Source organism: Staurois parvus, unplaced genomic scaffold, assembly GCF_062004578.1.
Source record: "Staurois parvus isolate SC_StPar_1 unplaced genomic scaffold, SC_StPar_1.0 ptg000275l, whole genome shotgun sequence".
Classification (NCBI taxonomy): domain Eukaryota; kingdom Metazoa; phylum Chordata; class Amphibia; order Anura; family Ranidae; genus Staurois; species Staurois parvus.
The window spans coordinates 1,300,444-1,327,281 of record NW_028318071.1 but is presented as its reverse complement, the minus strand read 5'-3'; the positions used below and the strand labels follow the sequence as shown (position 1 = coordinate 1,327,281).

At 41.3% G+C, this 26,838-nt stretch overlaps 1 protein-coding gene across 1 annotated transcript in view; it reads left to right on the top strand.

The window, feature by feature from the left end:
* PYGM (glycogen phosphorylase, muscle associated) overlaps positions 1-26,838 on the top strand; it is a 580,472-nt gene that overhangs the window by 457,255 nt on the left and 96,379 nt on the right. Inside the window, exons 15-16 of the mRNA XM_089681655.1 lie at positions 11,803-11,861; positions 12,450-12,591. Of these exons, the coding sequence (XP_089537781.1) occupies positions 11,803-11,861; positions 12,450-12,591 (201 nt within the window). The remainder of the gene's footprint in view (positions 1-11,802; positions 11,862-12,449; positions 12,592-26,838) is intronic.

Genomic DNA, 26,838 nt, shown 5'->3' with positions numbered 1-26,838 from the left:
TGCACAGTCCCTCCCTCCCCCAAATTCACAGACCTCACCAGGCTCAGACACATCTCTTACAGGCATGGGAGATTTCCGCTCTCAGCTGCAACACCAGGATCTGTGTGTGACTGAGAATCGAGGCAGCAGTGACAAGCATAGCTGCAGAGCCTTGGATGTGTCTCATCCATGGGTGTAGAGTAGGTGAGAACACAATGTGCCCTATTACCCCTCTGGTCCGTGTGCACTGCACACATTGCACCTGTGGATGATACGCCACTGGCTTAAGTTAAAAGGGGCAAACTGTAGTTTTTATTGTATTCTAAGATGTATTATTTTTATTACCCAATGTGGTAAAATAATTCTAAACTCTTTGAAATGCTTACAAACACCAAGACTGTGTCTTTGAGGACAGACCGTGGACCTGTATGTTGTTTTATGAAGATTCTGAAGAGCCTTTTGTGTATCCTACCAAAGTTTTTTCAGGATATCCCTAACTATATTGGCAGGAGAAATATCCATGAAATAATGTAAACCAGAAATAATTCTAATGATCCAGTAGACTCACCATTCCAGTTATCATACAGCCCCGGGAAATAAACTATACAGTTTTTCTGTAGGAGAGAATAATACAAGCTTATTCTTTAACCACTTCCAACCCGGCCACTGCACTTAAACAGCCGGGTGGGACAAGTGCCGTTACGGGTGGACTTACCCGCACATCCCCCAGAATGTGGACACATATACGGTTGCGTGGCCACACAGCTGCACACTCCCAGTGTGCCTATGTCCCTTGGACAAAGCGCATTGCTGCTGGGCAGATGGGCACTGTGATTGGCCCTGCTGATCACATGATGGCTGTGTCCAATCACAGTCATCATGTAATTTAAACACTATAGCCTGTTACTAGATTGGCTCTGCTTCTCCTTACACACAGCCCACCAGTTATGAGGAGAGCTGATCTGTGTTGTGCCAGCTGAGATTAATGAGTTTTGAAGCATTTTCACACAGTGATTACCGAGCAAGTGTCCCCACACATTTATCACAGTTCAAATCCACACCTGTCACAGTGTACCAGTGATCATCGACATCTGTCACAGTGTATCAGTGTCAAATCCACACCTGTCACAGTGTACCAGTGATCAACATCTGTCACAGTGTACTAGTGTCAAATCCATATCTGTCACAGTGTACCAGTAATCATCAACATCTGTCACAGTGTACCAGTGATTAACATCTGTCACAGTTTACCAGTGATCATCAGCATCTGTCACAGTGTACCAGTGACAAATCCTTATCTGTCACAGTGTACCAGTGATGAACATCTGTCACAGTGTACAAGTATAAAAACAATATCTGCCACAGTGTACCAGTGATCATCTACACCTGTCACAGTGTTCCGGTGTGAAATCCACATCTGTCACAGTGTATTAGTGATCATCAGCATCTGTCACCGTGTACCAGTGTCAAATCCACATCTGTAACAGTGTACCAGTGATCAACGTATGTCACAGTGTACCAGTATCAAATCCATATCTGTCACAGTGTACCAGTAATCATCAACATCTGTCACAGTGTACCAGTGATCAGCAGCATCGGTCACAGTGTACCAGTGACAAATCCATACCTGTCACAGTATACCAATGATCAGCAACATCTGTCACAGTGTACCAGTGTCAAATCCACATCTGTAACAGTGTACCAGTGATCAACATCTGTCACAGTGTACCAGTGATCAACATCTTGTTCTGCGAGCCCCCCCCCCCCAACTTCTAAGGTACTCCTGCTGATCGGGCATGTGTGAACGTGTGTGATCCCCCTGGTGGCTGATGACTGAATACCCGGAGATGAGCTATCCACCTCTGATGTGGCTTACCTGGATGCTGCTAATCTGATGACCCTGATGGTACAGTGTTCCAGATCCAGATGACCAGGAGTAGGTCCCTTATATACTCCAATGCGCAATAATTTGCGCTATCTGGTTAGTGCAATCAACACTTATTTCCCACAACCACAGGAGTCACTGATTTCTTCACCATGCTGTATTGATTTCAGAGAGATTGACTTTGTCACCATTATCACTACATGAACCTTGGACTTATCTATATATAAGATAGTGGGCACCTATGATATTAGCGTCATTGAGTGCTTTCTTCACATTTGGTTCATTCTATACTGTTCACTATATATGGCTACGATTTATATTATTTATTGCATCTATTGTTGCTTTTAGCGCTGCATAGTTTTTTGTCTATATATTTATGAAGAGGTTCCAGAGGTTTACCTTTTATGCAAGCAGCTTTTATGTGCATCCATTTACCCAGTGTACCTGTGACCATCAACATCTGTCACAGTGTAAGGGTGTCAAATCCACAACTGTCACAGTCTACTAGTATTCATAAACATCTGTCACAGTGTACCAGTGTGAAATCCACATCTGTCACAGTGTATTAGTGATCATCAGCATCTGTCTCAGTGTACCAGTGTAAAATCCACATATGTCACAGTATACCAATGATCAACATCTGTCACAGTGTACTACTGTCAAATCCACATCTGTCACAGTGTACCAGTGAACATCAAAATCTGTCACAGTGTGCCAGTGATCATCAACATCTGTCACAGTGCCCCAGTATCAAATCCAACCAGAAACCAGGAGCAGAGGGAGTGAGGGCTGAGAGAGAAAGAACACCAACCCAGTGGAAAGAAGGGAGGTGGAGTAGGAATCTTCCTTGTCCCACAGAGCACCTATCAGAATACCTTATCAGAGGGACCTGGAGGTTATAGTGGAGAGATACTGGAGGTGGAGTGATATCAGCCGGTATTGAGAAGGATCCAAGGTGATCCTGAAGGCTTTCTGGCCCTTTGGGGTCACAGAAAGGAGGTGAGGAGGCACTGCAGCTGAAGTGGAAGAAGTATGCTGACACTTTCACAGATTAAGCACTATTTGCACGTTGCATGTATATATGAAACACCTATCAATTCATATATGGACTATCAGAGTGTTTTTATGTGATTTGAAGTAGCACTATCTTGTTTTTGTTTGTATTCCCATATTTAAGGGTCCTTATTATTTCTGTTTATTTACGTCACTTGTATAGGTAACTTAGGTGACCTTAGCACGATATTCATTTGTCACATGATTATATGTTCATTTTTAATATTTTCATCACTTTCACTAGTCACATAGGTGACTGAGGCACTTTGTTTTTTTAAATGTTATTGAGTGTTTTATTTAAGTGTTTACATTTATATTATTTAGAAGTGCTACACTTTTTTTTATATTATTTATACACTGGTCAGAGTGTTAGCAGCTATTTATTAGGGTTCCCTGCCTTTATTAGCGCAGGAGGATTTTGTTGCCTTTAATCTAGTGTACCAGTAATCATCATCTGTCACAATGCACCAGTATCAAATCCATATCTGTCACAGTGTACCAGTATCAAATCCATATCTGTCATAGTGTACTAGTAATCAGAAACATCTGTCACAGTATACCAGTGATCAACATCTGTCACAGTGTACCAGTAAACATCAACATCAGTCATAGTATACCAGTGATCAACATCTGTCACAGTATACCAGTGATCATCAACATCTATCACAGTGTACTAGTTCAAATCCACATCTCACAGTGTACCTGTGAACATCAACATCTGTCATTGTGTACCAATGATCAACATCTGTCAAAGTGTACCAGTGATCAGCAACATTTGTCACACTGTACTAGTGTCAAATCCACATCTGTCACAGTATACCAGTGAGTATCAAAATCTGTTATAGTGTACCAGTATCAAATCCATATCTGTCACAGTGTACCAGTAATCATGAACATCTGTCACAATGTACCAGTGAGCATCAGCACCTGTCACAGTGTACCAGTGACAAATCAGTGACAAATTCTTATCGGTCACAGTGTACCAGTGATCAACATCTGTCAGTGTACTAGTGAACATCAACATCTGTCACAGTGTAATACCGTCCAATCCACATCTATCACAGTGTACTGGTGATCATCAACATATGTCACAGTGTACCAGTGATCAACATCTATCACAGTGTACCAGGGATCATCAACATCTGTCACAGTGTACCAGTGTCAAATCCACATCTGTCAGTGTACCAGTGATCATCAGCATCTATCAGTGTACCAGTGTCAAATCAACAACTGTCACAGTGTACCAGTATCTAATTCACATCTGTCACAGTGTACCAGTAATCTTCAACATCTGTCACAGTGTACCAGTAATCATCATCTGTCACAGTGTACCAGTAATTAACATCAGAAATATCAGCAGTGCAGCATCAACATGTCTAATAAATTATACAGCAGGGAGGAGGCTTTTTAGATACTTAGTATGACAGATGAGAGTAGCGGGGAGCTCTCTGTCAGACTCAAATTCTGAGTATGAGCCCTTTGAAAGCAGTGGGTCAGCAATAAATTCTGAGGAGAGAGTCTATACAAAGAGATTCAGGAGATCTGAGGAGGAGCACTGTAAATCCTGGTGCAGTGGCTAGTACAAGCAGTGCAGCACTCCCAGATGATAGGCCAGGCACTAGTAACTGGGTGCCCCATTCACAATGAAGTAGGGCCCATACTAGCCTCCCAAACTTACTTTTATATGCCACATGGCTGCCTGCTAATTCAGCAGACTCTACAATTCCCCATTTTACAGCTCAGCCAGACCCTCAGATACAAATAGAAAATGTTACCACAATGTATTTTTACATTATGGTTTACTGATGATTTGCTAAATTACATTGTAGAGCAGTGTAATCTGTATGCCAATCAATATATTGACGGCAATTCTAATTCATCGTATGCCCGCCCATTTGTGTGGCAACCCCTCGCCGTGAAGGAATTTCAAATTTTTCTTGGACTCACATTGAATGTAAGACTGACAAAAAAAATTAAGTCCATGACTACTGGTCTACCGAACCTATACATGATATGCCAGTCTATTCTTCTCGTACGCCCAGAACGTGCTATGAGATGATAATGAGGTTTTTATAGTTTAATAATAATACTCAGTGCCCTCCTTGAAATCATCCTGATTATGGCAAACTGTTCAAAATGTGGCCACTAATCAATTTTTTTTGCATTAGTTCAAGGAAATGTTTTCTCCCGATGAAAATGTGTGTGGATAAATCCCTCATCCACTTCACCGGAAGGCTTGGCATTAAACAGCATATCCCTAGTAAACAGGCCAAATATGTGGTAAAAAGGTATGTGACAAGGACATGGGATATACCTATAACTTAAAAATTTCTGAGGGAAAGGACAGCCAGCTAGACCCCCCGGGATGCCCTACCTATATAGGGACAAGTGGCAAAATTGTTTGACAACTTAAAGAACCACTGCTGGAGAAGAGTTACCATCTGTATGTAGATAATTTCTACACAAGTCTCCCACTATTCCACCATCTCTATATAAAGGAAGCTGTGGCCTGTGGGACAGTGTGGGTCAACTGCAAGAGCTTCCCCCATAGATTGGTCACCACAAAACTAAAATGCGGGGAAGCAGCCAGTTTGAGGAATGAAGAGATACTAGCCCTAAAGTGCAGAGATAAAAGAGATGTCTTTATCCTTTCCTCAATCCATGATGACACCTCAGTGGAACTTCAAATTAGACAAGGTCCCATCTAGAAACCAAAATGCATACATGACTATAACCAGTTCATGAAGGGGGGTGGATATGATTGACCAGATACAGTCCTATTTGGATGCACAGAATATAACTGGTTACTTTGTATAGGTAAAGTTGATCCAGGAAATGTCCTATTGCCTCTCAGGGGATCAGGAAGGAATTTTTCACCTGCAGGAGCAAACTGGATTATGCTTTGCTGGGTTTTTTGCCTTCCTCTGGATCAGCTGTGGATGTAGGATTATAACTTTTTTTTTTCTTTTTTTTTTTTTTTTATGCTTGAACTGGATGGACTTTTGTCTTTTTTCAGTCAGACTGACTATGTAACTTTGTACTTAGCCATGAGGAGATCAGTCTATTGGTATAAAAAGATCACCATCTACTTACTTCACTTAGCCCTATAAAATGCTTATGTCATTTTTTCTAAGTGCACACAAAGATCCCTATCCTACCTGAAATACAAAGAGGACATTGTTACAGCCCTTTTCTATCCGCATGGCCATGAACAAGTTTTCTCTGATTAAGTGACCAGACTCCATGAAAGGCATTTCCCCGATATCCTCCTTCTTACCCAAACAGGCCAAAAAGCCCAAAGAAAATGTAATGTATGTTCCAGTTGTGAGATGGGGAAACAGCTTTCATTGAACATTGATTGAAGTAAATTAAAAACGTTCTGACTGTCATTCTGCAGTTTAGCCACAAGATGTCACTGTTTTTTCTAACACAGCCTCAGACTGCTTAGAGATTTCTATATTCATGAAGAGGTGGGGTTTTTACACTTGGAGAGTGAACAGGAAAAGGAGAGGAGAGCAGCCATGCTTGAGAGAGAGAAGGGGGGCTGTGTGATCTGAGAATCCGATGCCATCCAGATGTGAGGACAGCCCTCCATAATCAGAAATTCAGTTGAGTGAAGCTGATGGTGTTCAAGACGCTGATCCTGTTCAAAGAAAGGAAGATTGCTGCCAGGAAGGCTGATGAGATCGCATGCTTGTTGGAGAGACATCTTTTCTGTTCTGAGTCACCAGCGAATGCAAGGCAGACCCGGGTCGGTAAGATTATGCACGCACCTCATTTCAGTGTTAGCGCCTCCAGAGACTGAGACCAGGCCTATAGTTAGTTAGTGTCTCTGTGTCAGGTCACAAGTGTTGTTACTGATCATTGGAAGGACTCCACAACTTAAAGTGACATTTCACATTGGAGAGCTGATTAAATCCTAAAAACTCAAGCCAGACTGGAGTTTTGCTCAGAAGGAATACTCAGGCACATGCTACAGGACCAGTTATGGGAGAGGGAATACTGTAGATTTGTGTAAGATTGTAAGCTGTTTTGCTGCACCGCAGGCTAGCCCATACCATACACCCATACACTGATTCTTGTTCTTTTAGGGTAATAACGGGTAAGGTGTGGCAGCTTAGTTGTGCCCGCCAATAGGTAAATTACTACACTTTCTACCTCCATCCATCAGAAGGCGCCGCACTGTGCAGCACAGGGGTCTCAGCCTTTGGGCTGGGCGTATGTAAATTTATTGTATATTCCAGCATTTGTGGTTTTGTTTATTTGCCCCATCTAAGTAAAATTCTGTTGTGACAAAAGCTGGTGTTGGGGTTGCTTTCCTCGTTCGGGACTTCACTGTATCCTGGGGAGCCCACCCCGGGAACACGGCTTACACAGTAACAGAATTCACTGTGACACCCAATACTACCATCCCCACTGTCCCTCTCAGCCAGGCCTCTGTATTGGAGAGTACTTCACTATAAGTGAAGTGAAGATATTTTTCAGTGCCCGCTATTTGCTATTTCCCTGTATGACATGGACGGTTTATGGACAATGCCTCTGCCTGTCGCCTCAACTGACCCTAGACTGTTGATGATGTCTTAGCCTTCCACTTGAACTACCAACCGCATTTCTGCCTTTCATGTGAACTGACCTTGGCTTGTTAATTGACCATGCTTTTTGCCTGCCACCTGAACTGATCATTTGCCCTGCCCCTGTATTAGTGGGATTTGAGATAACACGGGTCTCATGTATGTGAGGGCTTCACAATAGTTTTTTTGAGTGAAGAAAACTAAGTTTTTGGTTTTCTATGGGTTTTGTAATTCTCGTATTAGGCTCCGCAGACCGGAGGCTTCAAAGAGATTTGGGTTGGAAGATGCATCTACCCTGTGTCCAGGTCTTACATGACTGAGTCCCTAAGTCTAATGTTTCTGCTTGCTGCCATATGACCCTGGCCTGTTAATCAACCATGCCTCTACCTGCCACCTAAACTGATACCGCCTCTGCCTGTTGCCATCTGACCCTTTCCTGTTAATCAACCATGCCTCTGCCTCCCACCTGAACAGACCACACCTCTGCCTGCTACCTGTACTGCCTTCTTATGGACCATGTTCCTGCCTATTACCAGGATCAATACTTTGGCTGTGCTGACCACATCTCTGCCTGCTGCCTGGACAATTCTTTTGGCTGTTGCTGACCACATATCTGCCTGCTGTCTGGACGAATGCTTTGGCTGTGCTAGCTATATCCCTGCCTGCTGCCTGTACTGACTATGGACAGTATTTCTGCCTGCTGCCTAGATGATTTCTTTCGCTGTTGCTGGACATGTCTCTGCCTGCTGCCTGGTCCAATGCTCTCCTCTGTAGACAACTGCACTAATAAAACCACATGTAACCTTTTGTTTACCCTTTGCTAAACAGAATGTATTTTGGGTTGTAATTCTTGGTATGTACATGCTATGTGTTTTCCAAATACTTGTGGAAAAAAATATGTTCAAAGACTCATTATGCATCACAGAATATACATTGGGGTGTTTGCTTTCCAAAATGTGGTCATTTTGTGGGTAATTCCATTGTCCTGGTGCTCCAGTGACTTCACAAATGTGATAGGTAGTCAGGAAATTAGATGTGTAATTTATGCTACTTGGTCGCATGGCCTCTGTATTTTGCCAGGCTGTGGAAAAGTCTAACAGATGTGGTATCACAATATTCAGGAGGAGTAGAAGAATGTAGTTTGGGTTTAATTCTTGGTATGTACTGTATATGTTGTATTTTGGAAATATCTTAGAAATTGCTAACTGTGTAAAAAAATAACTTTTCATTTTCTTTCAACATTTTCCAAAAAGTTGTGGAAAAAAATGACATGTTCAAAAGACTCATTGGGGTTTATTTACTAAAGCTGGAGAGTCCAAAATCAGACTCCCTTCTGCATAGAAACCAATCAGCTTCTAACCTCAGCTTGTTCAATGAAGCTTTGGCAATGAAACCTGGAAGCTGATTGGTTTCTATGCAGAAGTGAGTCTGATTTTGGACTCTCCAGCTTTAGTAAATAAACCCCATTATGTCTCATAGAATATACATTGGGGTGTTTTGTAATGTGTAATTACATGGATAAATCCATTGTTCTGGTGCTTAGGGACCTTAAAAAATGTGATAGGTAGTCAGGAAATTAGATGTGTAATGTCTCTAGAGCGCCTGAAGGTGATACTTGGATGTTGGGCCTCTGTATGTTGCCAAGCTGTGGAAAAGTCTCACAAATGTGGTATCACCATAGTCATGAGGAGTAGCAGAATATATTTTGGGGTGTAACTGCAAATATGCCTATGGCGTGTGTGAGAAATTACTTGTTAATATGACAATTTTGTGGGAAAAAAATTAATTTTCCAAACAATTGTGGGAAAAAAATTACAACGGCAAAAAGCTCACCATGCCTCTTACTAAATACCTTGGACTGTCTACTTTCCAAAAAGGGGTCATTGTGGGGGTATTTGCACTGTCCTGACATTGTAGGGCCTCAAGAAACGGAAGTCAGTACATTAGGATTGATACATTTTCGAAGATACGTAGTGTGACACCCTGCTATAATGCAATTTTCAGGATGTTAAGAGAAACACAAGATGGCAGTGTCCTGCAATTCAGTGGCACTCACACTCTGTAGAACAGCCCCATGGACTTTGTATGCTGAACTGAAGGACTTATTAGGGAGCAGTTAATCAGAGGACTACATTTCCAGCTGGCGAGGGCAGACTGGACAGGAAGTGAGGGGAGGGAGAGCTGGAGTGAGGAGAGGGTTGTGCAGACTTCCAGAGTACCAGACCAGGCTGCAGAGCTAGAGAGGAGAGAAGCATAGAGGAAACGCTGACCGCTAGCCTTGCCAACCTGTTCAGGGAGACATTTCTGCCAGCAGGCAACCTAGAGCGCCAGTGTCTGTCCAGACTGAATGCTGCAGGTGGGACTGGAGAACCTGTGGAGGGCTCTCATGTACAGAGAATGAGAGACCACCCAAAAAAAGTGATGCCACAGATTGGGTGAGAGAGTCCCATACACCAGCCAAACAAGTAAACACTGACATTCCTTTCAAATCTGCCAATGTCCTGCACACAGTTGCAGACATTGCATATAGTTAACACATGTTGCGGCCTAGTTCCCCCAGTCACTATAACTGAACACATTTGCAGCATATTTCAATCATCAGAGCTGACCGCAGCGCACACCCTCTGCAGGCCAAACCACTTCATTGTTCCTTTAGCCATCGGCCTACCCTCTTACCCTCATTTATCACCATTGCCATTGGCTACTGCAGCAGGAGTTGCACTTTGCCAGCAAGTGTTTCTGGTAACTTCTGACACCTTTTTGCCTAAACTTTTCATCCTACTTAGTGCATCAAAGGGATATTACCCAAGTCAAGTGCCACTTAAAGGGATAGAACTTGTTCTTTCTTTTTTTCTCTTTGTATTAATCATTTGAGGGACTGTCTCCTTCATCTCTTCCAACTTAAAAGGTATGTATCATTGTAGTACACCAACTGGGCCCCAGTGAGCATGCAGAAGATTCCTCACTGCATTTGAAAGGACGTTGACTACCCTAATTTTCCTATCCTTTCCTCTTTTCCTATCCTAGATTGAAACCATGCCATCAGATACGGAGTTCACCCTTTGATAGTTTCCTTTTCTCACTGGGGACTAGACACACCTCAGGCTTGAGGTTCTGGGTTAACTTCTGAATTGTAGGCCTGCCAGCACTGATTGAGATTTTGTTGTATGTGTAGTTTCCTCTGCTTAGAGTTGCTAAGAGTGATAATTGCCATTATATACACACATCACTTTATATTTTTTTCCAGAGCTTACAGCCAAGTTTAATATAAACAACATATCAGTTCACTCTAATCTGTGTACAAGTATATTTTCTGGTGACAATTTTCTCTGGTCAGGAGAGTACTGTAATGTCAGCAGGGGTTGGGCTTTCAGGGTGGGATCCAGAGTGACAGGGAGCCTGAAAATAACTCAGTGACTTCTAAGGAGGTAGTGCTACTTTAGCATAGCTAGTATACACTATAACTTTCACACAAACCAATTAATATACACTTATTGGGATTTTTTTTACCAGAGACATTTACCAGAATACATTCTAGCCTAAATTTATGACAAAATGTAATTTTATTGGATATTTTTTTATGACAGAAATGAGAAAATATTGTTTTGTTTTTTTTAAATGTTCACTCTTTTTTTCACTTGGATCACGAAAAATAAAAAACCCAGTACTGAAATACTTAAATACAACCAAAAAAAAAATTATAAACATTTCATTTTGGTAAAATGCAGCATAAGTAATTGCTATTCAAAGTGTGAGAGCACTGAAAGCTGAGAATTGCTATAGGTAGGAAGGACGTAAAATTGCCCGGTATTGAGGTGGTTAACACAGTTCATTAGGAAAAGCACCAAGCGTAAAGTGCATATAAAAATCTAGAAAGTTGTGTTTGACTAGCTTCAGTGAATTCTGATTAGTTGCTGTAAGTCATTGTTGGGAAATGGACTAAGGTGGTCAAAATCATAATATGATTTATGAAATGGGAATAACTACTAAATCCAGTGATATAGTTTGTGTTTGACCATGTGTTTGATTAGGGAGTGGCAAGAACAATCCTTGAGAAATATGTCTGGAAACCCTCTCTGGCCAAAGCTAATGCAATTGACACACAAACCACTGATTTAAATTTAATTCCTAATGATGTGCAAAACTGTCACATCACTTATGGATATCACATACTGTACAAAAGTGAGAAACTAATTGAACATACTCAAAATTATCAAGCTGAAGCGGTTATCTGTCAATTAATAAGATACATAAAATGTAATGCAATAAACAAGGTCTAACTGAGGTCTAATTGTAAATTACCATCTTTTTCAGGTATAAAGAGAGATCCCAGCAAGCAATATGTACCCAGAACAGTGATGATTGGAGGAAAGGTGAGCAAAGAGATTACCATAGTAACATTGTCCATACATAAAAAGATGTTTAATTCATTGTAAACATATTAGGCAAAGGGGAGAATTAATGTTTCCATTTCAAGCATACTTTAAGATTTCTGTAATCCATGAGGCAGAATTAAATCTAACTACAATACTTGATATTGCTCCTTTGTTGACTCCAAATTATTGTTTGCATTGGTGGGAAAAATGGTTAGCAAGCTTGCAATAAGTCTATGACAACGCAAGAGTGGGCAATTATTCTGTGTTAAGGATAGTTCTGTTTTGTTTCATAATGCATTCTGGGATAAGAAGTTTGATTTGCACATAAGCTGAATTTGCAGCCTAAACCCTTTTGTGTACCATAAATCATTCTGATTGTGCATCTTAAACAGTGTATGTTAGTTTATGTAAGTTTACCGCAGTGTATGTAACTTTATTGCATCAGTAATACTGACATATGATAATGCAGGGGTGGGTACAGTATAGATAAGTACATTTTTATTGCTGTTATGTGTTGTTTCTCCCTTTATTCTTTACTTTCCCTTTTCATTCTTGTAGTTTTCATTGTCTTTGTCTCATTGATAGGCGGCTCCTGGGTACCACATGGCCAAGATGATCATCAAATTAGTCACTTCTGTGGGTGATGTTATCAACAATGATCCTGCTGTTGGAGACAGGCTTAAATTCATATTCCTTGAGAACTACCGTGTTTCTCTGGCAGAGAAAGGTCTGCTATTTACATAATTGGTTATCTGTGAAAGGTCAAAGGCAACAGTTAATGAAGCACATTAAACATGTGTATCTATTTACTCATCCATTCATTTACACTATATTGCCAAAAGTATTGGGATACCCCTCCAAATCATTGGATTCAGGTGTTTCAATCACCTCCATGGCCACAGGTGTATAAAATCAAGCACCTAGGCATGCAGACTGCTTCTACAAACATTTGTGAATGAATGGGTCGCTCTCAGGAGCTCAGTGAATTCAAGCGTGGTACTGTGACATTGCACAGGTGGCAACCTAAGTTCATCCGTGAAATTTCCTTGCTACAAAATATTCCACGGTCAACTGTTAGTGGTATTATAACAAAGTGCAAGCAACTGGGAAAACTATTGTTTTCCCAGTTGCTTGCACTTTGTTATACCACTAACAGTTGACTGTGGAATATTTAGTAGCAAGGAGTGGTAGGCCATGTGCAGAGTCAATAGCTAAAGACCTCCAAACTTCATGTGGCCTTCATATTAGCACAACAGTGTGTAGAAAGCTTCATGGAATGGGTTTCCATGGCCGAGCAGCTGCATCCAAGCCTTACATCACCAAGTGCAATGCAAAGAGTCCGATGCAGTGGCATAAAGCATGCAGCCACTGGACTCTATAGCAGTGGAAATGTGTTCTCTGGAGTGACAAATCATGCTTCTCTGTCTGGCAACCCAATGGACGTGTCTGGGTTTGGCAGGTGCCAGGAGACTGGTACTTGCCTGACTGCACTGTGCCAAGTGTAAAGTTTGGTGGAGGGGAGATTATGGTGTGGGGTTGTTTTACAGGGGTTGGGCTTGGCCCCTTAGTTCCAGTGAAGGAAACTCGTAAGGTGTCAGCATACCAAGACATTTTGGACAACTCCCAACTTTGTGAGGACAGTACACAAAGTAAGCTCCATAAAGACATGGATGAGCGAGTTTGGGGTGGAAGAACTTGACTGGCCAGCAGAGAGTCCTAACCTTAACCCAATAGAACACCTTTGGGATGAATTAGAGCAGAGACTGCGAGTCAGGCTTTCTTGTCCGACATCAGTGCCTGACCTTCAAATGTGATTCTGGAACAATGGCCAAACATTCCCATAGACACACCCCTAAACCTTGTGGACAGCCTTCCCAGAAGAGTTGAAGCTGTTATACCTGCAAAGGTTGGGCCACCTCAATACTGAACCCTACAGACCAAGAATGGGATTCCATTAAAGTTTATGTGCATGTAAAGGCAGGCATTCCAATACTTTTGGCAATATAGCGTATTACCATTTGGTGTCTAAGAAGATCTATTCAGACCAGGGATTATGCTATTGTAACATGTTACTGTGAGCTAGGGTATACAGCCATAAAGCAACCTTTTTATTTTTAAAGGGCTGGGAGCACACCTTAAACAATGGGGCTTGTAGAATTTCCATGATGTTAAGTGCATGGCAACACTCTCCATAGGTGCTTTGTGTTGGCAGCTACTCTGAAGAGTGTTGGGGTGCCATTCAAAGTAAATGATACCACAACACTCCAAACCCTTGGTGTGTGCATTGTTGTACATTGCCGCAATGTGTGACAAAATGCGCATTTACTGCACATTACCATAACTGGACTATTTGAATGGGCCCTACATGTACTTGTCTTCTTACAATGCATGTTTAAATTAAGTAAGCACTTGGTATCCTACCAAATAAGAAATGCTTTCAGACCACTTTTGTTTGAAAGAAGACATTTATAACCTTGAAACATTTGGCTATATTCCAAAGAAATCCAAGTGATTCCAGAAAATGTTCCACAGTAATAGAAACAACCTTACTGGATGACTGTAGTCTGTTTCAGCATGCTACACAATTATACTGTATGTTTATTAATTACATGTATTTTTAAAGCACCAACAATTTATGTAGCACTTTACATAATGTATATTCGATCAGGCAGTAAATAGGTCATTCATTAACAAATTGCAAATTAGACAAGGAAACGCTATAATTCAGCTATTATTTGTGTATATGTAGATACTTTAACACATCACTGCCTTAATAATGCAAGGTATTTCTTCTAGATATATCCAGGGTCAGCGCCAGCCTAGGCAGCCACCATAGGGTGCTGGGATGGCGGGGGTGGGGGGGTGTAACATCCAAATCCCCAGTACCCAGCCACTTGCTGGGGATTCAGACAGGGCCACTGACAAGGGTGTAACACCAATCCTCCTGTACCTGGACCGGGCTTCTCCTGATTTGAGCAGAAGAGGGGGTGATTGGTGCAGTGTGGGGCAAGTACAGGAACCGATCCCCTTTGTGTCTCTCTCTGCAACAGCTCAAAGCCAATTTCTCCTTCTCTCCCTCCTGCCGACTCTCAGTTGCTGCAGGGAAGGACACACAAGGGATCAGTTCCTGCAACTCCCCCCACCCCATGGATCACACTCTCTGTGCACCATTTTCTAACCTGCGGCTGCACGAGCCCCCCATTTGCCCCCCCCCCTGCAGTTCTCCTGACTTCCCTATCAAAATGCACCTTCACCTGTGTAGAAAAAAATCCTTGCACCACCCCTGGGTATACATTACAACATTGTAGAAAGATTATAATTTTGTAGAACTGATCTGTGCAGAATGTAGACCTGGAGGGACAAAACGTAAATGTATGTGATAATGTATGACGATGGATCTGGTGTATGTGGACTGGTGTGAGCTTAAAAGGGAGTGTTCAGAGTTGTTTTATTCAAATATTTACATGTACTGCAACTCTTAAACAGTTTGCATTTGCTCCCCAATGGGGAATCATGGGAACCCTAACAGTATGTACACCTATACAGAGTATTAAATATGCATATGCTCATACATAGACACATTTTTTATTTAATTATAGGTACCTTGTAATGGAAAATAAGACTGCATAGTTAATTAGCTCAAAATAAGAAAAATGGTCAAATATTAAAACGTAGCTTTTAGGGTATTGCTAGGTATGGAGTAGAGTAGACGAATGTGAAAGAGCTTTGAGGTAGCAACAGTATACAGTAGTGACCACCTAGGCCCCTTCACCAAGAAAACTTACTCAGTTACTTCCCAACACATGCATCCTCCAGATCATTAGCAGGTCCACTCAATATGGTGAAGGTGGCAGGTAAGGCGTTTTATCCTCTAAGAAACTACTCTTATAAGGGACACCTTCAGCCTCCCAATTGTCAGCATCCTCTATTATCTTTGATCCCCACTTCTGCTCTGCTGGCGCCTACCTTTTCAGTGAGTTCTGAGGGCTCAGAGGTGTTGTGACCCTCCTCAAGCACAGCAGCACTGTCTGAACAAGATCAAAACTATCTTAACCACATGCCGCCTAGCCACTGTATAAATATGGCGGCAGGGCGGCACGGGCAGGCAAAACATCGTTTTAAAACGTGTGTTTTGTAAACAGGTAGGGGGCGTGCGCGAGGTGCGCCGCCGCCCTACCTGTCCTGCTGATAACAGCCACAGATGTCAGTCGCAGGGTCACAGCCGGTCCTTACTGGCTATCTCCCGGCAATCAGTGACAGAGAGCACAGCTGCAGTAGCTGTGCTTTCTGTCCCTTCCCTGACAGCTCGAGGACAAGCTGATCGGGACAGTTTCTCTCTCCCGATCAGCCTGTCCCCATTCAGCACACACCCCTGCCCCCTAGTAAAACACTCCCCCCTCACACAGATAACCCTTCCCTGAAAAATAAAGTTAACCCCTTTCTCCCCAGTGCCTTTAGTACAGTGTCAGTGTCAGTGTTTTTTTTTTTTTGCACTGATCACTGTTTTGGTTTCACTGGGGATGTCAGTGACCCCAAGTCAGTACCCCCCAATGTCAGAATGTCCGCCGCAGTCCCGCCATAAGTCACTGATCGCCGCCATAAGTCACTGATCGCCGCCATAAGTCGCTGATCGCCGCTATTATTAGTATAAAAAAAAACTAAAAATCCCTGTATCTTTCCCGCCATGTGTAAACGCTATAACTTTCACGTAAACCAATTAATTTACACGTATTGGGTTTTTTTTTTTTAGCAAAGACATGTCGCAAAATGCATTTTGGCAGAAATTTATGACTAAATTTGATTTTTAAATTTTTTTTTTACTGGACATGTTTTATAGCAAAAAGTCCAAAATATTGTTTTTTTTTCCTCAAAATTGTCAGCCTTTTTTTTTATAGCGCAAAAAATAAAAAACGCACAGGCGATCAAATACCACCGAAAGAAAGCTCAATTTGTGGGGAAAAAAAGGATGTAAATTTCATTTATGTACCGTATTGCATGACCGTGCAATTGTCCATTAAACTAGCGCAGCGCTGTATAACAAAAAAATGGCGTAAATTGCAGTATCTATACCAGGGGTGGGCAAACTTTTTGACTTGAGGGCCGCAATGGGTTCATATATTGGACACGGGGGCCGGACCAAGAGTAGATGAATGATGTGTATGTGTCATCCATAGTAAGTATAGTAATATTCCCCCATAGTAAGCATAGTAATTCATCCCCCATATAGTAATTCATCCCCCATAGTAATTCATCCCCCATATAGTAATTCATCCCCCATATAGTAATTCATCCCCCATATAGTAATTCATCCCCCATATAGTAATTCATCCCCCATAGTAATTCATCCCCCATATAGTAATTCATCCCCCCTATAGTAATTCATTCCCCATATTAATTAATCCCCCACAGTACTATTCCCCCCCAAGTAGTAAGCCAAGTCCCCCGTGTCAATTCACTTACCTTTGCTCCACGCGTTCCTCTCGCCGTGTTCCCGCGCCGTTCGGTCTTCAGGGCTGACTGTGAGAGGAGCCTAGCTCCCCTCCCCTCACGTTCATCACGCTGCCCCGCCTACACACATCCTGAGAGCCACATCCGCGGGCCGGATTAAAAGGTCTGCCGGGCCGTAGTTTGCCCATTGCTGATCTATACCATAGTTTGTAGACGCTATAACTTTCACACAAAGCAATCAATATACACTTATTGGGATTTTTTTTATCAAAAACATGTAGCAGAATACATTTTGGCCTAAATTTATAACCAACTTTGAGTTTACTATACATTTTTTATAGCTGAAAGTAAAAAATATTGTTTTTCTTCAAAATTTTTGGCCTTTTTTTGTTTATAGCGTGAAAAATAAAAAGCGCACAGGTGATCAAATACCACCAAAAGAAAGCTCTATTTGTGTGAAAAAAAGGACGTAAATTTCGTTTGGGTGTAGCATTGCATGACCGCGCAATTATCAGATGAATTAGTGCAGCGCCAAGTAGCAAAAAGAGGCCTGGTCATTAAGGGGGGTAAATCCTCTGGAGGTCAAGTGGTTAAACATAGTTCTTTAAAAGTTCTTTGAATCCAGGGGTAGGATGACTGACAGCTCCCAAGATGTGCTCCGTAGAGTTCATTTTTACTCTTGTATAATCTTTATTTCTCTTTAATAAATGTGCAAACTGGAAAGACTATGAAAAAATACAAAAATACAGACTTTAAACTAGATCACACAACATATAACTATTAAACAATAATAAGATACAACCAGAAAGAAAAAAAGGGAAAATAAAGGAGGGGAGGTGGAATGGTCTCTAAATTTCTGACACAGTAGAATTTAAATTTCCAAACAAAGTAGTAAACAGAAGATACCCCCTATACCCCCTATTCTATAAAAGACGTCTGTGACTTAAATAGTTATTCTGGCTGAAAAAAGACAAAAGTCCATCTACTTCAACCATACAGGAAGGCAAAAACCCACAGCAAAACATGGTCAAATTTGCTCCTGTGGTTGAAAAAATTCCTTCCTGATTCCCCGAGAGGCAATCAGATATACTCTGGATCGACTTTACCTATAAATGTTCGTATCCAGTTATATTATGTCTATCTAGGAAAGAATTCAGGCCTTTTTTAAAGCAATCTACTGAGCTGGCCAGAACCAACTCTTGAGGGAGTCTATTCCACATTTTCACAGCTCTTACTGTGAAGAAACCTTTCCGTATTTGGAGACTGAATCTCTTTTCCTCCAGACGTAAAGAGCGCCCCCTTGTCCTCTGTGATGACCTCAGGGTGAATAACTCTACACAGAGTTCACTATATGAACCACTGATTAATCTCCTCTTCGTAAGAGAGAATAAATTCAATTATTTTAATTTTTCCTCATAGCTGAGCTCCTCCATGCCTCTTATCAGCTTGGTTGCCCTTCTCTGCACTTTCTCCAGTTTGTCGTGGTTTATGTAATAATTTATTCTAAATATGTAGGGCGATGTCCTCTCCCTTAAACAAAATATTGCAGTGCCTCCAGCTGTTAAAATACGGCAAATATTTAATGAACCAATAATTTGGACACCTTAATAATTTGTTCACCACTTAATAATTTACCTTGAGTCCTTCCTTTTACCAGTATGATTTCGTACCATATACACAAAAGTTGCCTTTTTGATAAATAAATAAATTTATTTATGTACAAAATTTATATATATATTAATACAAACGCAAAATACTGGTGATGAATACATACCCGTACACACAATCAAAAATATAATATGCTAATCTCAATATGGGATCATACAATGTATGATTTCAATTTAAAGGAAAGATAATTTTGAGGGATTAGTTATAACTATAGTGCTTCAGATATTATTTCTCATTTTTCGTGGCCATAGAAAAATAAGAAAGTCTCTCTGATAAATTGCACCACCACAACAATACAAGTTAATTAATATGCAATATATAATCTAATACCAATTTCAAACAGTATAGTGATAAATATATATATATATATATATATATATATATATATATATATATATGACCTTAATATATTCCTAACCACAAAATACAAGGTTATAAATCTTTAGAAAGTTTGAAATGTCAGAGAAAATTACAATATTCTAGCACAGTCTCACCACTCCCAGAATTTAACTGAGCATCAGTGTCTCTGGTGGAAATCTTTTCCTTCAAAATGGCAGCTGGAAGTTCTCAGCAAAATGGCCGCAGGTAGCAAGTGAGGTATAGTGCAGTATAGTAGCAACAGGGTAGATAAGAGATAGTTTAGAAGTTATAACAGTCTTAGAAGCTGTTGCAGAAGTTTAAGCAGATCTGAAAGTCTTGAAGATTTTTCAGAAGGCAAGTGAAGTTAAATCAAGTCCAGATCAAGTGAAGTTTAGTTAAGTAAAGTTCAGTTAAGTGAAGTGTAGTCTTGAGTGTAGTGTCTTTTTTTTCTGAGGTGTATGGCATTTTTATACCATACAATCCTTTGTTTCAAGGGACCTCCCAACAGGCTTGTTGATTGGCCGGTTGAGAAGTGTGCGTACCTAGAGATATTCCTCACCTGTCCACTGGGGACAGTCCGGTATCACAAATGAATTGGTGGTCTTAATGAGGACTCATCCTTTGATAGAAACAAAATGTCTTTATGTATCAAATATATGTCCTATTCAAGTATAGTTGATTTCACTACTAACTCTTGGCTAAGGAACATAGAAAGATGTAAATACATTTGGTTTCTCATTTTCCTGATATTTAACTGTGTTGGAATAGCGGATTTCTTTTGGAAATATAAAATTTACCCCAATTCACACATCATCTTCTTCTTCATCACGTCAACTCAGTTGAGTGGGATACAATACCCAACTTTGTTGAATATATTTTGGTGTGTAGAAATATACCCTTTATAAAATTTCCATTGATATAAACCACATTTTTCTTTGTATCTGAAATGACCCAGGTTTCACCTTCTGCTGCATACACAGTTCAAGGCGATGTGACATAGGAAATTTCATCCATTGTTGGGTAATTAGGGAAAACAGACTGGACTGAAGTTAAACCTCAGTATTCAATAGCTATTGTGACATCTCAAGAAGATTTGTTTGGTAATTCACACTTCCCAAGGTTTTTGTGAGAGATAAGACAATGAGGATTTCAGTCTCACGATTGTCCCTTTGGGTCCAGGTGTATATGCTCACCTGCAAAGACTTAAATAGTGGTGTTTGTCTCTTAAACAAGTCTCTTCCACTCATTGTGTGTGTGTGGTAACCTCTTGAAATATCCCTTGAAATTCACTCTAGAATGTTAACCCCTAAGAGTCAGCTGGGATTCCCAAATTTGGGATAATATACAATTTTTAATAGACAGTCCCAAAAGTCATTACAAGTTCCCCAAATTCTTTTTGTGACTTGGTGCCCAAAGCTTAACTGCATATTCCAGATGAGGTCTTACTAATGATTTGTACAGGGGTAAAATTATATCTCTCTCTCTGGAGTCTCTACCTCTTTTAATACAAGAGAGGATTTTGTTTGCTTTAGAAACTGCAGCTTGGCATTGCATGCCATTATTAAGCTTGTGATCTACCAGAACTCCCAGATCCTTCTCCACCACTGATTCCGCTAGTTGTAGTCCCCCTAGTATGTATGATGCATGCATATTCTTAGCCCCCAAGTACATAACATTTATCAAGATTAACCTCATTTGCCACATACAGTCAGGTCCATAAATATTGGGACATCGACACAATTCTAACATTTTTTGGCTCTATACACCACCACAATGGATTTGAAAGGAAACGAACAAGATGTGCTTTAACTGCAGACTGCCAGCTTTAATTTGAGGGTATTTACATCCAAATCAGGTGAATGGTGTAGGAATTACAACAGTTTGCATATGTGCCTCCCACTTGTTAAGGAACTAAAAGTAATGGGACAGAATAATAATCATAAATCAAACTTTCACTTTTTAATACTTGGTTGCAAATCCTTTGCAGTCAATTACAGCCTGAAGTCTGGATCGCATAGACATCACCAGACGCTGGGTTTCATCCCTGGTGATGCTCTGCCAGGCCTCTACTGCAACTGTCTTCAGTTCCTGCTTGTTCTTGGGGCATTTTCCCTTCAGTTTTGTCTTCAGCAAGTGAAATACATGCTCAATCGGATTCAGGTCAGGTGATTGACTTGGCCATTGCATAACATTCCACTTCTTTCCCTTAAAAAAACTCTTTGGTTGCTTTTGCAGTCTGCTTTGGGTCATTGTCCATCTGCACTGTGAAGCGGCGTCCAATGAGTTGTGAAGCATTTGGCTGAATATGAGCAGATAATATTGCCCGAAACACTTCAGAATTCATCCTGCTGCTTTTGTCAGCAGTCACATCATCAATAAATACAAGAGAACCAGTTCCATTGGCAGCCATACATGCCCACGCCATGACACTACCACCACCATGCTTCACTGATGAGGTGGTATGCTTAGGATCATGAGCAGTTCCTTTCCTTCTCCATACTCTTCTCTTCCCATCACTCTGGTACAAGTTGATCTCGGTCTCATCTGTCCATAGGATGCTGTTCCAGAACTGTGAAGGCTTTTTTAGATGTCGTTTGGCAAACTCTAATCTGGCCTTCCTGTTTTTGAGGCTCACCAATGGTTTACATCTTGTGGTGATCCCTCTGTATTCATTCTGGTGAAGTCTTCTCTTGATTGTTGACTTTGACACACATACACCTACCTCCTGGAGAGTGTTCTTGATCTGGCCAACTGTTGTGAAGGGTGTTTTCTTCACCAGGGAAAGAATTCTTCGCTCATCCACCACAGTTGTTTTCCGTGGTCTTCCGGGTCTTTTGGTGTTGCTGAGCTCACCGGTGCGTTCCTTCTTTTTAAGAATGTTCCAAACAGTTGTTATGGCCACGCCTAATGTTTTTGCTATCTCTCTGATGGGTTTGTTTTGTTTTTTCAGCTTAATGATGGCTTGCTTCACTGATAGTGACAGCTCTTTGGATCTCATCTTGAGAGTTGACAGCAACAGATTCCAAATGCAAATAACACACTTGAAATTAACTCTGGACCTTTTATCTGCTCATTGTAATTGGGATAATGAGGGAATAACACACACCTGGCCATGGAACAGCTGACAAGCCAATTGTCCCATTACTTTTGGTCCCTTAACAAGTGGGAGGCACATATGCAAACTGTTGTAATTCCTACACCGTTCACCTGATTTGGATGTAAATACCCTCAAATTAAAGCTGACAGTCTGCAGTTAAAGCACATCTTGTTCATTTCATGACAAATCCATTGTGGTGGTGTATAGAGCCAAAAATGTTATAATTGTGCCGATGTCCCAATATTTATGGACCTGACTGTAGTTGCCCTATTAAACAGTACATTGAGGTCGGCTTGTAAGTTGAAGACATCCTTTAAGGACGTTATTCCACTGCAAAGCTTGGTGTCATCTGCAAACACTGAAACACTATTTTTAATCCCAGACCATATATAATTTATAAATATATTAAAAAGAAAGGGTCCCAACACTGAACCTTTGGGAACACCACTAACAACCCTAGACCATTCAGAGTATGAATCATTACCACTACTCTCTGCATACAATCTTTTAGCCAGTTTTCTATCAATTTACATACTGATTTTTTTTTTGTTTTATTTTATCTTTTATTATGTTTTTTTCTTTTCAATTACAAAAAAACACATTGGCCCTGATTTACTAAGAATTTAGTCTACCAGCAGACGCTTAACATACAGGCAGACTCAATTCAATCAATCTAGACCTGTCAGTCATCAGAAAGGCATCTAGCAAGTTCATTGATTCCTGTTAGTAAATCCAGAATCCCGTGAGGCACATTTCTAGATGCAGTACCGGATATGTTCGCTAAGTGGCGCACAACCGCGGGCTTTGTCCCGTTGACAGTTTTCTGTTTGCATGTGAGAATACTTATAATTTAAAATAAAAAGCACATCTATATTATAATTTTTTTTTTTTTTTGCGGTTTCTCCAAAAATGATCGGACAACTAATGCATTTCCTAATGAATGTCATACATTCTATTTTCAAATGTCAAACATTTTCACACTTTTATCTCAAATAATTGGGAATGGCTAGTTCTAATTTCCTGATATAATTATATATCTTTAATCATATAACTATTCTATGTTAAAGTAATAGTGCAGCGCTATAAATGCATGTTAACAATCATAAACGCATGTAAAGTCAACCAAGTGCATAATAAGTGCAATAATGATGTAAACTGGTAAATGGTGCTAATAAAAGTTCATATAAACATTCCTGAATGTGAGAGTACCAACTCAGAGAGTACCTATGAATGGCATGGGTGGTTTATCGGTGATGAACAGTAGTGCATGAACTTGTGAAAGGTAATCCACCCTTGGGACGGGTCTACACTCACCAGAACAAAAGTATTAATGCGCATGGGTTGTACACATCACACATCTGGGGGTGCAGCCGTATGCTGGCAGCTATGGGTTAGTCATCCAGCTCCATCCATCAGGGTGAGTGCCAAAATGGTCCTGGGGAGGAATTAGCTCAGCCACAGGAGCCAGAAAGGTGCTTAATAGTGTAGTACTTTATTATAATGGTCACGAGTAACAATTTAAAATATCCACGTGGAGTAATAAAAATAATAGCAAAGTGAGTACCAAGATGGCCGCCACTCCTCAATGGCTGCAGTGTGGTGTCAACAGTAGGGCTCCACCCAATGCGTTTCGTGTACCAACATGTCCTCAGGGGCACACCAATAGGACGTGTTGGTACACAAAACGCATTGGGTGGAGCCCTATTGCTGAAGCCACGCCACCGCCATTGAGGATCGGTGGCCATCTTGGTACTCACTTTGCTATTATTTTTATTACTTCACGTGGATATTTTAAATTGTTACTCATGACCATTATAATAAAGTACTACACTATTAAGCACCATTCTGGCTCCTGTGGCTGAGCGCTAGCTGCTACCTTCATATCTATGCCTATATTTATCGTGTAATACCATTTTAGTAGTCTATATAATTTTACCAGCGCTCGCTTTATCATTATTTTTAAACAATGTAACTATTCTACATTGCAGCTCAAACTCTGTCTCCTACAGTGGCTTTAGTGGTTAGAACTCAGAACTTACAGCACTTGGGTCATGGGTTCTAATCCCAGTCATGGCTGCACCTGTCTGCATCCCAGTTTGCATGCTTTCTCTGCACGGGTGTGTTTCTGCCAACACTCCAAAGACATGCTGTTAGGTAATTGGGCCTAGTATATGTCTGAGTTTCTGGTCTTAGATTGCAAGCTCCTTTGCATTTGTGAATGCCCAAAATATGGAGATCAATTTCCAGGGTTCTGTCAGTGCCAGGAATATTGATTAATCAATTAAGATTTTGGCTACTAAGTAGAAAGGGAGTGAATCTTACCTGCGTCCTGTTCTTCTGACAAGTTTGAAACTTTCAATTTTCCTTCTGTTTATATTTCATTACAACTTTGTTTATCTTCTCTAAGGCTACGTTCACACTAGCTTTGTCAGCAGGCGTCAGACAGGCGTTTGAGAAGCATAAAAAACGCTTCCCAAATGCCCATGAAAATTCTGCACCTGGCAGCACACAGTGCTGTTCACACTGAAGCGTTAGCATTACGTCACAGCAAAACTGGCAACTCATGTCGAGTCAGGAGGAGTTGAAGCCTCCCATTCAAGTATATGGTGCCGCTCCTCAAACGCCTGGCAGACGTTTGCGGTGCGGTTGCGACACGGTTGCGAGCGGTTTTCGGAGCATTAATACTATTTAACTGCATTTGTGGTGCAGTTTTAACGCTTGGCAATCGCTTATCACATGCCTCAAAACCGTGCATAGGGCGTTTGGGGAGCATTTGAGGAGCGTTTAAAAATGCTTCCCAAACACCTGTCAAATGCTATAGGGCCGTTCGGCAAGAGTTAGAAATAAAGTCAAGTGTGAACGAGCCCTTAAACCTCTCTCCTTATACAACTTGACCCCCTCCCCCACCCCCCCTGTCATCACCTGTTCCATCTGCAAATCTATGTATCACCACCCCACTCTTTTTATTTAATTATTTATTTACTGATCAAGTTAATGTGTCTTATTTCCTATCACCTACAGCTCAGATCTTGCATTATTATAAGATTCCTGATTGTATCTCACCACTAATCTGATTGAATTCACAATTCCTGGTCAGTCCCGTTCCCTTACCTATAATAACCTTTAGGGCCAGTCTGTCTCGATACAGAGGGATCTCCTCCAGTACACTGCCTCCTCTTCATCCACGGAGCCTCACTGCTCTCCCGGACCTTTGGGACATCCCATCACAGTCACTGTCACAGCCACATGGGCAATCACCGGGATGCTCTCACCGTCCCCCTCTCCTCTAAAGCTGCCGCCTCCTGCTCCCGATCAATTGGTATCCCGGGGCTCCAGTGCACTTCCCTGGCCACCACCGACCGTCTACCTCTCCCAGGGGCTCAACTTTGGCAGGGATGTCCCGCCACCACCGGCCACCTCACAGAAGCCCCGGTGTGTCCAACACCACTACAGCCAGGACCTCAGGCAGATCAAGAACCATGTGTCTCATGCGTGGTGAGTGTCTGGAGCTCCTGCTTCTCATGGCGCCATGTTCAGGCCCCTCCCCCTACATACTGATTTTTCCAAGCCTTCCAATTTGTTTGACAACTTCTGTCTTTCATAAATCCATGCTGTCTGTTGCTTAAAATATTTTTTTCAAGCAGTACCTCAGCTATGTGGTCTTTTATTAAACTCTCCAGTATCATCCCAACTATAGAAGTTAAACTAATAGGTCTATAATTAATTGGTAAAGATTTTGATCCTTTTTAACCATTTGATGCCCGGCCAATAGCCGTATGGAGTCCGGAAAAATACACTAGCTTTCTGGGAGGCCGCCATATGGCGTACTCCCGCAAATGCGCAGTTCTCGCACTTGCAGAGCCGCACAGCGGCGCGATCTGTCACCGGCCATGTACCTCGGACACGGCCGATGACAGATCTGAGTATCGGCCCCGTTGCCGGTACCATGTGACCTGCTGTGACCAATCACAGCAGGTCACATGACAGTTGTATACAATGGATCGCTTCATTCATGCCATCCATTGTATACTAGTGTCTAGCTGTGAATGATCACAGCTAATCACATGCACATGTCATGTGATTAGCTGTGGCCAAATCACAGCTAAGCACAAAAAAAAAAAACCCTGAATGAATCGATGTCATTCAGGTAAATGCTTGCTTATAGCAAAGTAATTCTTAAAGTATAAGCAAATTGTGTAAAAAAAAAAAAAAAAATACTGATCACTTCCCCAAAGTAGTACAATGTTACTATGGTAACATTGTACTACTTTGGACATAGTGAAATATGAAAAGGGGTCATTTGGGGGATATCTGTACTATTCTGACATTCATGGACCTCAAGAAATTAGATTGGCTGTCAGTACTTCAGGATTGATCAATATTCAGATCTATACCATAGTT